Here is a 14,167-nt window from a genome sequence, read left to right as displayed (position 1 = left end):
AGCAAGGGTCAGAATGGCACCAGGCGGGGGAAATAAAATGCCTGATTGAATATGAGACCAGGGAGGGCTGAAATAAGAGCAATAATATGAAGGGGTCAATTTACTGTGGCCTTTGTGTCTTTTTAAGTCTCCCTTTCCCCTTTCCCCCTTTCCCCCTTTCCCCCTTTCCCCCTTTCCCCCTTTCCCCCTTTCCCCCTTTCCCCCTTTCCCCCTTTCCCCCTTTCCCCCTTTCCCCCTTTCCCCCTTTCCCCCTTTCCCCCTTTCCCCCTTTCCCCCTTTCCCCCTTTCCCCCTTTCCCCCTTTCCCCCTTTCCCCTTTTCCCCCTTTCCCCTTTTCCCCCTTTCCCCTTTTCCCCCTTTCCCCTTTTCCCCTTTTCCCCTTTTTCCCTTTTCCCCTTTTTCCCTTTTCCCCTTTTTCCCTTTTCCCCTTTTCCCCTTTTCCCTTTTCCCCTTTTCCCCTTTTCCCCTTTTCCCCTTTTCCCCTTTTCCCCTTTTCCCCTTTTCCCCTTTTCCCCTTTTCCCCTTTTCCCCTTTTCCCCTTTTCCCCTTTCCCCCTTTCCCCCTTTCCCCCTTTCCCCCTTTCCCCCTTTCCCCTTCCCTCCTTTCCCCACAGGATGCATCATCCCACCCTCCTGCCTGGCACAAGGAGTTGTGGCTGGTTCTGCTCTGTAGTGAGCAGGAGATTGCTCCTCATGGCTCTGGGCTGGGCCCCTGTTTGTGTTTGGATTTTGCATGAGAAATGAGGGAAAACCCAATCTACATCCTGGGGGCATGCAGAAAATTAAAATAAGGTGTAAAATGTGCACATTTTAAGAATACTGTGTTGAAATTTCACTGGTGATGTAGTTTCTGTTCCAGACAGAGATGCCAATGAAATGAATTCAATGCCTGTGTTTAATTTCCCAACATGAAGAGCCCCATTGAAACCAGTTGCACCTCCAGGGAGCAAAGTCAAGCCCATGAATTTCGTGTTGTCTAAGTCAGGACTTCACACCTTGGCAAAAGGCACACTGAGGATGATAGAGGCAAAGGCCAAGGAGGAATCTCCAGCATTTACAGTGTTTGAAGGGTTGCTCCAGGATGTTTCAGTAAGGACAGTTGGGAACAATAAGTACAGCCAGGACCCTGGGAAAAAGGGGTTGTTATTACAACATGTAACACATTATAGCCAGTATTCAAACAGGAATGAATGGAAAAGGAGAAGCTGGAGGCTTGTTCCAGAGCCCTGTAGATAAAGGGAAGGACTCTGGGGGATATTGATGCTGGATTAGAACTAGGGAAGTCTTGAAATAATTATTTCATCTATATGTCAATTAAAATCAAGAGAATGTGGGAAGAAATGCATGGGTGAAAGCCTTTGAGTATCATGGGGCAAGTTCTATTTGAAATTATCTTAGTTAATTTAAAGTGACTGCAGTATTCACTGTCCAAGTATTTTAAATAAGCAAAGGTGTCTTGTGACATTCTTTCCTAGACTGTCTTCAAGGGAGAACCCTTACTGTGCTTCCCAGGAGTAGTTAAATAGTGTTTTCCATACCAAAAGTAAATCAGGAAACATATTTCTCCTCTGGGGATGCTCATGCTTTTGTTTGACTTGTCCCACAGCCCAAACTTCAGAGAACTGACCTGGGGCTCCTCACTGTGGTGGCCACAGCAGCTGCTGGCTCTGGGCATGTGCTGAGGTCCCAAAAAATGCTGCTGGATGGGGAGAGGTGTGAAGGGCTCAGTTGTGGACTCTGCCACAGAAAGCCGGGCATTGAGAGCTCTGTAGTGTCTGGCTTTTCATTGCAATATAGAAAAGAGAAAAGCAGAATCCCCTGTATGGACCTGGCATTTACTTGTTATTATTTTTATGAATGCATTAATTTTCTAATAAATTATTGTTTTATCAGTGTTTTTATAACTTTGGGCACAGCTAGGTTCTACAGAAGTTGAGGAACTTGACTGGTAGGTGGATATCCACTTGCAGTTGGGTGTTTTTGCTGTGATTGACCAGAGCTGCCCTGTCCCAGGGCCAGCAGCTCTTCCATCCCTCTGTGTGTGCAGAGCTGGAACCACAACTTGTGGGGAAACCTTGAGCTCTGCCCCCTCCCTGCTGTTGTGCTCAGCTGTGGGTTGTTGGGGCACTCTGGTCAGCCTCAGCAGTACCCAGCTGGACAAGGGGCTCCTCAGAAAAGCCTTTATTTCCCTCTTGGGAAGGATGTAAAACATCCAGACATGGGATACCTTCTGCTTTGGGTGGGCCTTTGTGGTTGTTAACTTCTGCTTTGAATCTTTGGGCAAAGGGTTGGTTTATAGCTTATATTTTACATTTATTCCAGATGATTGAGACAAATGATATTTCAGAAGAAAAGATAAAGATGAAGCAGACTATGGAAGGTATGAAGCTATTATTTTTACCCTGTTCTTTCTCTTCTCCTGACTTTCTGCTCTTGCAGGGATGGCTGCATGGCAGGGGTTTAGGAAGACATTTCATCTGTTAAAATTTGCTGGATGACATTTGTTGTCTGGCTCTGGTTTTTTTCCTTCTAATCAAGCTGAGCATATGCAGGGGTGGATGTTTCTACCTGTGTCAGATACTCTCCATGCTGATGGTGCAGGTTGGAGACAGATCTGGGGAAATAGGTGCATTTCCATATCATCACTGATTTTTACAGCAGGTAAAATTCTGACATTAAATTATATTTGCTCACAGGAGAGGAGTGATAATGGTAGATACTAATGTGACTGGCTTCAAATAATGACAGTTATTTTTATTAAGCTTACTATAAATCAAATCCATCCTTTTAACAAAATGTGAAACCTACTGAGGAAAACTTTAGTATAAAGTGTATTTCAACTTGAACTGCACTCAGCCCCCTCACAGAGCTGTAACACTGAGTCTGAGCAATAGCAGAGCTGGATTCAGAAGTATTTTGTCCTGTTTCCATTGCCCTCAGTGCTAGCCAGGCATTGTCCATAAGCCTCATCTGCCTTTGCAGATCTGGGATTATGTAGAACACATTCATGATTCCCACCCATGGAAGCGTCCAGGGCCAGGCTGGACAGGGCTTGGAGCAACCTGGGATAGTGGAAGATGTCCCTGCCCATGGCAGGGGTGTGGATCAAGATAATCTTTAATTTCCTTTCCAAAACAAACTGTTCTATGTTTCTACACCAAGTTGTTTGCTGATTGACAGGTAAATCCTGCCCAGTGATGGCAGAGCTTAACTGGACCCAGCAACTGCTGCTCTAAATGGCCACTCAGGGCACGTGTGCATTGTCTCCACACTGAATAAAGCCAGGAAAGATGTACTGAAAACAGCCAGGTCACATTTGAACCACAAAAGCATCAGACTTCAGATCTACAGCTCTGAACATGGAAATACATCAGTTCCAGAAAACATGTCTTTTGAAACAGTCTCTGCCTTCCACTCTAGGAGGTGACACAAGGAAATGTGCTAAAAACTCCTTTGGGTTTTTTAAATTAATGTTTTACTGCTTTTCCCCCCTTCTCCTTTGTGGTTGCTTTCTTAGCCCTGTCTGATATGACCTCCCAGTGTACATCCCACCTGCAGGTGTGGTGAGGTGCAGTGGCTGCTGCTGCTTCTCTGCCAGCTGGACTGTACCCCATGGTGCCACTGCACCCTGAGCCACACTCTGCACCTGACACCTTCCAGTTTGCACAAAGCTTTTTCCAACCCTCTAATCCTTGGCTTTTCATCCCCCCACAGACCTCCAAGACAAGCTGAGTAAAAGAGACAAGGAGGTGTCATCCCTGGTGACCCAGACTGAAACTCTAAGGGCCCAAGTAAGTGGTAAGTTTCCCTAATCCAGTGTTGGTGGGAATGAAATGTTTCCCTGCTTGTCCTGTGCACTGGTGTTGGACAAGAGCCCAGAGCTGAAACAGGCTAATGTAAAACATGATGCTGCTGGGTTTTGAATGGCTATTGCTGGTAAAAATTAATTCAGGAATTGAATACAAACTGCAGAAGATATTTGTGCCTGTGAGGGAGGGTTTGGGCTTGTTTCTGTGTAAAGCTCATGAGGCAGAAGTCAGTCGAGCTGGGTGTGTTGTTTCCAAGATCTCCCCTTAACTACAGCCAGTCAAGAGCTAATCAGGTCTGTTCTTTTAGGAGTAGGAGCTGGGAAAAGGCAAAAAGCAGGAATATAAGTAAAGGACTAATTGACCTTTCTTCCCCTGAATCCTCTGCTTCTCATAGCTTTGGAAAACAAATGCAAAACAGCAGAAAAGAAGGCTGACTCGGTGTTTAAAGAAAAGAAGAGGTTGGAAGGAGAACTGGAAGCTTTGACCAAGAAAACACACGATGCCTCAGGGCAACTGGTCCTGATCAGCCAGGAGCTGCTCAAGAAGGAAAGGTTTGTGTGCAGGACAGAGCTGGAGACGGAGGGGCTCTGTGTATATTCATGTTCCCTCCTGCAGTCCACCACCAGAAGAAATGTAGGGTTGCACTGTTGAAATCCAGCCCACAGCTTTCCTGTTCTTTAGAGATGCTGATGTGTGAATTTGGTTAGAGTTAGAGGCTGGGAATTCTCAAGAGGCACTGCCCTTTCACTGCTTGCCAGGAGCTGCAGGACAGCTCAGTTCCCTGCTGAATGAAGCCATCTCCAAGGCAGCCAGGCTGGCTGTGCCCTGCTCCCAGCAGTGCCTGTGCAGGTCCAAATCTCAGAGCTGGCAGAGTGGGACAAGAAAAGAGTGGTGGGAGCTGGTCAGATTTGCTCACTGGCCTTTCTTTGGGTCTGTAGCAAAGGTGGGAGGGAGCAGAGCAGGACTGCAGTGGGCTCTGGGAATGTCCTCATCTCTGGGTGCTGCTTGCAGGAGCCTGAACGAGCTGCGGGCGCTGCTGCTGGAGGCGAACCGGCACTCGCCGGGGCCGGAGCGGGACCTCAGCCGGGAGGTGCACAAAGCCGAGTGGCGCCTCAAGGAGCAGAAGCTCAAAGACGACATCAAGGGCCTTCGAGAGAAACTGGTTGTGCTGGTGAGGGCACTGAAACCCCTCCTGGGCGTGGCCAGGGCTCTGTACTGCTGAGGGATTGCAGGAGGGCCTGAGCCCTTCACTCTTCTTGCTCCAGGTCTTTGTGTTTTCTTTTGTGCTGCTGAGCATCTGATGGGAATTCTCTTGACAAGGACTGAGCTGTGGCCTGGCTTAGCAGCACCTCATTAAGGAGCAAAGATATCCATGTGTCATATAGCCACAGAATATCCTGAGTTGGAAAGGCCACAAGGATCATCAAGTCCAACTCCTGGCCCTGCTCAGGACACCCCAACAATCCCACGTGCCTGGGAGCATTGTCCAAATGCCCCTGGAGCTCTGGCAGCCTCGGGGCCATGCCCATTCCCTGGGGAGCCTGGGCAGTGCCCACCACCCTCTGGGGGAAGAACCTTCCCCTGATATCCAGCCTAGACCTTCCCTGACACAGCTCCAGCCATTCCTGGGTCCTGTTCCTGCTCACAGAGAGCAGAGATCAGTGTGTGCCTCTCTGCTTCCCCTCCTGAGGAAGCTGGAGACTGCTGTGTCCCTCTCCAGTGTTGTTGTGTCCCCACAGGTTTTAGATCCATGGCTAAACAGGGATACATTTTGTGGGAGAAACTGAAGGTCCTTCAGCTACCCCACGTGTTTTACATATTCTCTGATCCAGGAATAAGCAGCGTCCTCACATTCCCGTGTACTTCAGCGTCCTCCAGTGGTTGAGATGTAAATAATTGATTTGAACTGCTGAGAACAAACGGGAGCTGCCTCTGGTGGCTCAATGCCAGCTCTGCCCCTGTCTGCTGCTGAAATCACAACGTGGTTCTAGGCGTTAGGGGGCTTCTACCTCGAGTTTGTGCAGCTGTTGGTTTAGCTGTAACACGCTCCCATTTTCCCTTTGCTGTCTGAAGGACAAGGAGAAGTCGGTGATGGACCAGAGGCGGTACTCCCTGATCGACCCCTCCTCGGAGTCGGAGGTGATCCGGCTGCAGCACCGCCTGGTCAGCACCGAGGACGTGCTGCGCAACGCCCTGGAGCAGGGCCACCAGATGGAGAAGCTCATGGAAGCAATGAGGCTCTCCTCTGAGAAAACACAGGTAGAGCACCAGCAAACAGGGGGTTTGTCCCTCATCAGTCCCCTGGGATCTCGCCCCGTGCTCAGGGGGTGATGCCATCAGCTGGGAACAACCTGACAAGGCCTTGTCCTGTCAGATGTAGCCTGATGCTGTAAAGCCCTGCTAGCTGGTAATCAGCTCCCTGTGTGCTCCAGGGAATGATTGCTAAACATGGGCTTTGGGGAAGCTGCACTGTGAGTAACTGTTCTTTATGTGTACAGTATTACCTGGCTGCATGTGTTCCTAACATGGAGGTTGAGGTTTTTCTGGCACCCCTCTTCTGTGGGAGGTTTATCTGTGCGTCCCTAAGCAGAAGCTTTGCAGGTGACTCTGGGGAAATGCTTTCCATTTCTCTTGCCAGCTCTCTTACTGCCTTGGTGTCTGATGTGAGTTTGCTGATGGACTGTGAATGTTCCCACTCCAGTTTCTGTCTCTCCCCCCAACTCTGATCTCCCTTTGTTTGTTCTAACTAAAGAAAAGCTGCTTCTGTTGCCTGTCTTACATCCTTCTTTGTGAAACTGAAGGGTACAAACAGCTTGACTCTCAACCCTTGGCTTTTCCATCTCATACCTGTGGAGTCTCACCCTGACTGATTCCCCTGCAGAGTGACCTGCCCCTTTGTGCCAAGCTTTGTGCTTTGTGTCCTTGAATGTTCTTCTAGCTGTGTTTTCTCCTGGGTCTGCAAACAGGCAGTGGCCTTTGGAGCTCAGGTGCACCATTATTTCTCTTGTACTCACTCACTTAAATTCTCAGCTGAAAAATGCCTTTCTCTTGCAATAATGAGTTAAAACTGGCATTCAAGCCGACACCTTAGGGTAGTACAGAACAAACCACCATACAGAGAACAGGCAGAGAGCTTTTTTTCCATGATGCAGATGCAGACATGCTGTGTTAGGTAATCTGGAGGGTTTCAAGCCTTATCCTCTCATGACAGTCTCTTTTGGATGCACCAAACACTGTTTGCATTGCAGTGCTGTGGGCATGGAGGTGGTCAGGAGGGTGCAAGGTAAAAACTGCAGCCCTGGAAGATCTGCTGCCTCACTGAACATCTGTGTGTTGCACACAAGTCTCTGCATCCTGCAGTGCAGCATCTGCCAGCACTGACGGGGTTGTGATGACATGTTTGTGGCAATCCAGGATGTGTTATAATCCTGTCAGTACCTCCAGAGTGACTGCTGCTGTAATTCTGTGTGTCAGATGCAAATGCATCACAACAGCCTCATCTCTTGGCAGCTACAGGAGGGGAAAGTTATTCTCTGTTTGCTTTAATGCACAGTCTCTTGAGAAAGGGGGATCTTCCCTTTTCTCATTCCCATCTCCAGGAGCTGTGCAGGTGGTAAATATTTCTTCCCCAGTTCTAGAAAATAACTAATCTTACCTGAAGTGAAGTGGAACAAACCTTACGAGGTCAGCTAAGATATCCCTGGTATTAGTTTGATATACTCATGCTTAAGAAAATGTAGAGATGTGACAGAATAGCATTATGTCTTCAGCTGCAGTCCAAGGTGCAAAGGATTACTGAGAAGGCAGGCTTCAAGTTTCTATTGATTTCAGGTTTTTAAAGTGCTGCTTACAAGGAAGTGTGGATCAAAGCTTCCTAGTTTTGGTTTGAAATCTGTTCACCTTTCCCCTTGTGAAGGAGAACTCTTAACCACGGGCTTTCAGGCTGAGGACATTGCCAAACAAATCCTGCTGCAATAGTCAGGGAACTGATGGTTTTCTTCCCCAGAAGCCACAGGCCCACTGTAACTCATTCTGCACCACCTTCCAGCCTCCTGTCTCCTCTCTGTGGGAGCAGCTGTTGTCCAGGTATCTGCCTTGGCAGAAGGAAAATCTTTGCCTTCTCCTTGTGTTGGGAGATGCCTGACCCACAGCCTTGCAGGAAAAAACAAGGATTGGCACTCAGATGTTTTCTTGAAGAGTTTCAGCGATTCCTCTGGGGGCCTTTTTATTTAATTTCAAGCAAATTGCACCACTCTGTTATTGTGTCCATGTTCTGAGCCCAGACTTCAAGCCTGATTTTTGATAGTCTGGTCAGTGCCCAGGTTGGGTGAGCTGCAGGCAGGTAACTGCCTGTGGTGGGGGATGCTGAGCCCTGGCAGCAGCACTGTTCTTGCCATCCAGCCAGGATCCACTGCCTGGCAAACACCTCAGTCTCTTATCAGAGCTTACTTTGAATTTCTGCCTGGTTTTCATGATCAAACTAAACCTCTGTCCAGTGGGGTTGATTCTGCACCTTTGAGGATGAGAACTGGGACTCCAACCCTGCAGTCTTGTCTCCCCATAATGCCATCAGCAGTTCACCAGCAAATGTGACTCTGATTGCCAAGGCCCTTTGGGAATGCTGGGGCTTCAGGCTGCAGCCTTCTTCTCTTGCTTGTGCTGGCTCTATTATCATTGGAAAGCTGAAGGGCTCTGTACTACTCTTTACCTTTTATTTTTTATTTATTACTCTTATTGTTAGAGAAACATTATAAATGTCTGAAAGTTCTTGTGCTTTCTAAAGACACAACAGCCTGTCCTGGTTGCCAGACTCATCCCCAGAGATGGGAAATGGGGAAGGGCAAATGTCCTTTTCAGTGCTGGCTGTTCAGTGCTTTGCAGCTTACACTGCCCTGGCTGGATTTGGGGTTTGGTATTTAAGAATTGGTTGAACAGTGGGTCTGTGTCCATAAGGAGCTGGGGGATGTTTGGTAGCTGGGAGGGATCCAGTCTGGCACGTGGGGATTGAGCCAGGGTGCAGAGGGCAGGCAGGTTCTTGCCAGAAGTGGGGTGGGGTTTTTGCATCCCTTTTTCCTTGTGTGGAGTGAGCAGCTGAGGAAGGACAGGGCAGTCTTGCCAAATTTCAGTGCTTGCAGGCAAACCCACCAGGATCTGTGTCCCTCTCCAGTAAGTGTTTTCTGTTTTCCCTTGCAGACTGTTGGAAATTCTGGGTCTGCTAATGGGATTCACCAGCAGGATAAACCCCACAAGCAAGAGGTAAGTTATGAGCAGAATGCTGTTTAAAACAGTGTCTGCTTCGTGTGGTTTCCTGCCTGCTGTGGTGGGGCCAGCACTTGGAAGGGGCAGTTCTGCCAGCACAGAACTGATTCTGAATTCAGAACAGAATTGACTGTATCATTCCCACAGCAAAGGCAAGAGGCTTTGCACATCTCCAGTTCCCAAGTGTGGTGGGAACCTCTCTAGAAACCCCTTGAAGCCATGGGGAAGGTGTTGGTGTGAGGGGCACACCGAGGTGCAGTGCAGAGGGGGATTATTCCCACTCTCCTGGGTCAGTCTGTGTGACATTTCTCCTGGCAGAACTTGCCAGAACCTGCTCAGCCTCAGATCTCTGCTGTCCCCTTTGCATGGGTGGCATCTGTGGGACATGCTGTGCTGGCCTCCCACAGCAGACTTCATCTACCCACACTGGGCAAAGCAGTGGGCATTCTATTCCATGCCTCTTCCAAAAAAAGCCTCTGTGCTTGTCCTCATTTTGCCTAACCAAGATCTGTTTTCTTCTAGGAGAAGCTCTGATAGAGAAGAGGTGAAAAGGATCATTTCACGCCAGTATCAGCTCCTCTGCACAGTCAGGAAAAAAACACCACATCTGGCTTTAGCACCTCCAGAAGACCACACACAGTATTTTCACTTTAAAGCAGGACAATGTTTATAATGTACTAACTGATGTAATCAGGACAATCCCAGAGTCCAGTTTTCCAAGACAGCCATTGTTCCAGGAGGGAGCAGAAAGACCTCTCTGGGTTTGGTTTCTTACTTGTATTGGTTTTGACTGTGGAATTTGTATTGTTTGAGCTGCCCTTGTCCCACCAGCTGACGTGGTTTGGATGACAGCTGCCCTGACCTGTGGCTGAAGTGTCAGCAGGTCCCAGTAACCCCACAGGAGCTGCAAAGGGATTTGTCTGTGGTGTTCAAAGCAGGTGCCCATAGGCTGCACCCTTCCCACGGGGTCTGTCCTTCCCTCCCACACACCCTGGTGTCCTGAGGACCTGCACAAGTGAGTGAAACCTGCTGGGCTGGTGATGGGAGGTTTGGGGACATGTTCCCCTTCTCCCTGTGTGGAAGACATCACTGTTTTAGAGCGGAGGCTGCACTTGTTCTTGTATTATAGCATGTCATGGGAAATAATCCAGTTTCAGAGGGATATTTATTTTGTTTCTGCTCCCCTGCCATTTGGGGAAGAAGCTGTGGTGGCTCCAGGTTTGGGGTCAGGCCCACCTTGCCTGGGTGTAGTTGGCCTTTCCTCCTGCAGTGGGATCTCTGAGCAGGCCTGCTGGAGTCCTGTGCCACAGCCAGCTCGGTCCCCCTCACTCCTGGGGGGTTCATTGGGTCTCTTTTGAACTCAGGACTCCACAGATGCTGCATCTCAGCATCCTGGCCTCGGAGCTCCGTGCTGGGGGCAGTCAGTGTGGGGAGGTGCATTGAGCAAATGCTTCCCCCCTTACCTGTTTAATTTAACAGCTAACTGTGATTGCCTGGTGCTTTCCAGAGCTGTCCTTGGTTCTTCAGTGTGATGCTCATCCCCTGCTGCCCGGAAGGGATGAGGTGAAGGTGCTGCTGTGAGCCTTGGTGGCTTCAGCAATCCTCTGTGCATGACCTGAGTGTATTTGGAGCAGAGCCCACTCAGCTCTTGTGTCTGTACCAGCAGAGGATCTTGTTCCTTCTTCCCAAGGCTTTACTGTAAGTTTGCACCACAGCTCCCAAGCAATATTAGGGCAGGGAAAGGTGACAAAATGCTCTTAAAGGTGTGGAAGAGCCCAGCTCAGGTTCACTCTTCAGTAGCACAGGGAACAGTCACAGCAATATTTTTCCAGGTTTCTCCCAGTTGGTGCCCAGCTCCCCCAGTCTCCATGAGCTTTTGTGCTATGATGGGGCATCTGTGAAAGGACAAGATGGGAGAGGAGATCTGAGCCAGACCCCAGCAGGTGAACATGATGCCACAGCAGCTCTCTTGCTTTTTGCCCTGATTTCACACAAAGTTGTGTCACTTCCTCTTCATGAGCTGCCAGAAGCAGCCTGGGCAAGACCTGAGCTTCATGGCTGCAGTCTTGCCATGAGGAGGTGACACTGAACACTTGACCCTTCTCACCTGATGCAGGATTGGTGATCTCCTGTCCTTCAGAGGAAGGGAGAGGAAGGGCACTTCAGGGGAGTAAAGCAGGTCAGGAGTCACAGCAGAAATCTGCACATGGTAGGAGGAGGCAGAGTGTGGGATCAAACTGGCTGGAAATAATTCATGTAGGATTCCATCCTGCCTTGTACAAGTGTCTCTTCAGCTCTTACTAATCACCAGGAAGGTTGCCACATCTCTGCCTAGCTCTGGGAGTTTCCCAAGGGATTGTAGGAGTGGTTTCCAAAACCCTCCTGGTTGAGTATTCATCCAAGTGATTTTTGAAAGTCCCAGAGGGAGATTTTGTTTGTTACAGCCCTCAATAGTGAATACCTCACTGCTGTTTTTAAGAATTTAGGGCTGATGTTTCCCAAAATGCTCTTGTTGGCAGGATAGTCTCTGAAGTCATGTCTGCAGGCCCCGTGGGCTTCCCTGGGCTTTCTGGGCACCTGAAAGAGGGAGGCCCTGTTCTGGTTTGTAACTTATTTTCTGTTATGGGTCTTATAGTGACTTGTGACCCGCTGCCTTCACCCACAGCAGATACCTGTGTTTTACAGCTCCCTTTGGCTCTGTACAGAGTGGGATCTCCTGGGTTATGGGGACCATGTATTTGGTTCTGTTGATCAGATCTAAAGTTGTCAGGCTGGAAGAGTCTCTGGCTCCTGCCTCTTCCCAGGGACATCCTCTGAGAGCAGCTCAGACCTGTGGCTTTTCCCATTCAGCTTGGGAGATAATGCAGAACAGGATCAGATGGGTTCAGACCAGGTTCAGTGTCAGTGCATGGTTTTTGTCTGGCTGTAAATGACTGCTGGTCCCTGAGGATCAGCCAGGAGCTTGTTGGCACTGCTTGGCTCTCTGTGCAGGCTGTGTGGTCACTGTGTTCCAGCCCCTCGCCCACTGGGGTGCAGGTCCATGGGAGCTGCTCCCAAACAGGATCCACAATGCCAACAGGATGTGCTGGAGTGTGCTCATGTGGGCTTCAGCTCAGCCCTGTGTAAGGGGCCAGGAGGGGTTGGACTCACTCACTTCTCCCTCTCCAAAATTAGCACAGGCTTCCCCAGGGCCCCAGCTGCCTTTCTGAGGTGGTAAAAGACCACACTAGGGACAAACATGGAAAGGACAAGGGGGAGATTCCCCAGACCCTCTATTTATTTGTAAGTTTAAGTGCTATTTTTACCTATGTGGTGGTGTATAAAGTACTTGATGATACTTGGTCTTACTGGCTTGGTTCTCTGGGAGAGCGTTCGGGGGCACTGGAGCAGTGGTGCACCCTTGTCCTGTTGTTGATCCAGGCTGGTTCCTGTTTGTGCCTTCACTCCCCCTTTGGCTTCAGCCTTGCTCTTACCTCGGTCCCCGGGAGCTGGTAAGGGAGGGCTGTGCTTGCCCCAGCCTTTCTCCCAGCCTGAGAAGGCCATGCTGGTTTTCCATCTGGAGATGGGTCCTGAGCGTCCTGTCCCAGAGCCGCGGTGCAGGGTGGGGAGCAGGAGGGGCCGTGCTGCTGGAGCCTGGGCCCCAGGGCAGGACGGGCACCACGCCTGTGGGAGCAGCCCCCACAGCCAGTGGCACTGCCCTGACAGTCAGTGATGCTTTTCTGCTGAGAGCTGAGCCCTTATGCAGGGAGAAAACAGCCTTTGGGATGGAGACTACTTACTACTGAGTGATTTCTCCTCTAACTCTCAAAACCAAAGGGAAAAGAATCAGTCTTGCTTGGGAATGTCAACTTTATCCCTCCTGCAGCATCCAGAGAGCTGGAGCAAGGGGCAGCACCATGCTGGTGCCCCATGGAATGGGAGTACCAAGCTGCCTGGGTGTTACAGCTCTTGGAATGACTGGTGCCAAGCTCCAGCCAAGGCCTTACAGCTCCTGCCTCCCCCGGCCACCAGCAGCTCCTCTGACTTGCAGTAGAGATGCATAAGGGTTCCATTAAACAAAACGATGCAAATGACACTGTAAAAGTCTTAATGGAAATTCCAGTACTCCGTTATTCAGCAGCTTTAGCAGCTCAGCACTATCTGTAGGGAGTTATTAATACACTAAGATCCTATAGGCCTCCTGTAAGTTACCAGAAAAAAGATGATACTAGATGTATAAATGGATGATAACCTTTTACCCATACAGTATGTATTACAATTACAATTTTGTAGCTTAGTCATTTTTTGGCTATCAGATTTTGTTAGTATGATACAAAAAAAAAGACAAAAAAAAAAAAGAAGGTTTGACTGCTAATGTCTATTTTGTTATTTGATTCATTTTCCTCCTCTGTACAAAAGCTGTACAAATCTGTCTGTAACTCCCCCACATCTGTATTCATGTACCATCCCCCTTGTCCTGGCTTGCTGGTGTGGTGAGCTCCTACTAAACAATAAACTCTGTGGCTGAAGCTGGGCATCCTGGGGCTGCTGGGTTGGGTGTTCAGGGTGTTCTGCAGTGCACAGACTGTCACGAGCTGGAAGGGGCTGGGGCACGGGGCTGTGGCACCTCTCCCCCTGCCCCGAGCCCCAGCAGTGGCCTGGAGCTCTGTGGCTCTGCAGGTGGCTGGGGGCTGCAGAGCTGCCCTGGGCAGCAGCTGAGCTGGGCACAGCAGCGCTTGCTCTCTGCACCCTGTGCCAGAGGCGGGCACAGCCAAGCCCAGCTCCATCTCCAGGCTGGGCAGCTCCTGCTGTCGAGGATCTCCCAAGCCCCAGAGTGGCTGTGCTATTTATTAATCCATCATTATTTTCCATCTGTCTCCCAGTCCCTCACTGACATATCCACAATACCCTGAGGTGAGGAGACTTGCAGGGTGCTGTGCCACACCCGCCTCCCTGCACCTCAGCACTGATCCACGCTTGTTTGAGCAGTGCCACCTTCATTTTGCATGGATTGGGTCATCCTCATTCCTTCCAGGTCACCTGCCACAGACCAGGGCACATGGAAATGGGGATTGCTGTGAATCAGTCCCGGAGGAGCTGCCATCCCCCAGCCCCTCTTGGC

The 14,167-nt window shown here is 49.7% G+C and overlaps 1 protein-coding gene across 2 annotated transcripts in view; it reads left to right on the top strand.

Annotated features, from left to right (window-relative positions):
- Positions 1-13,574, top strand: part of CLIP2 (CAP-Gly domain containing linker protein 2) — a 78,337-nt gene extending 64,763 nt beyond the window's left edge. For both annotated transcript variants that reach the window (XM_063402405.1, XM_063402403.1), the window contains 7 exons: positions 2,321-2,378; positions 3,713-3,796; positions 4,202-4,358; positions 4,819-4,978; positions 5,881-6,066; positions 9,001-9,063; positions 9,589-13,574. In XM_063402405.1, coding sequence (XP_063258475.1) covers positions 2,321-2,378; positions 3,713-3,796; positions 4,202-4,358; positions 4,819-4,978; positions 5,881-6,066; positions 9,001-9,063; positions 9,589-9,600 — 720 coding nt within the window. In that variant the 3' untranslated portion in view covers positions 9,601-13,574. The remainder of the gene's footprint in view (positions 1-2,320; positions 2,379-3,712; positions 3,797-4,201; positions 4,359-4,818; positions 4,979-5,880; positions 6,067-9,000; positions 9,064-9,588) is intronic.
- Positions 13,575-14,167: the final 593 nt, after the last annotated feature.

Source organism: Prinia subflava, chromosome 8, assembly GCF_021018805.1.
Source record: "Prinia subflava isolate CZ2003 ecotype Zambia chromosome 8, Cam_Psub_1.2, whole genome shotgun sequence".
Lineage (NCBI taxonomy): Eukaryota > Metazoa > Chordata > Aves > Passeriformes > Cisticolidae > Prinia > Prinia subflava.
Note: the sequence above shows the minus strand (reverse complement) of the source record. Positions and strands in the feature narration are given on the sequence as shown.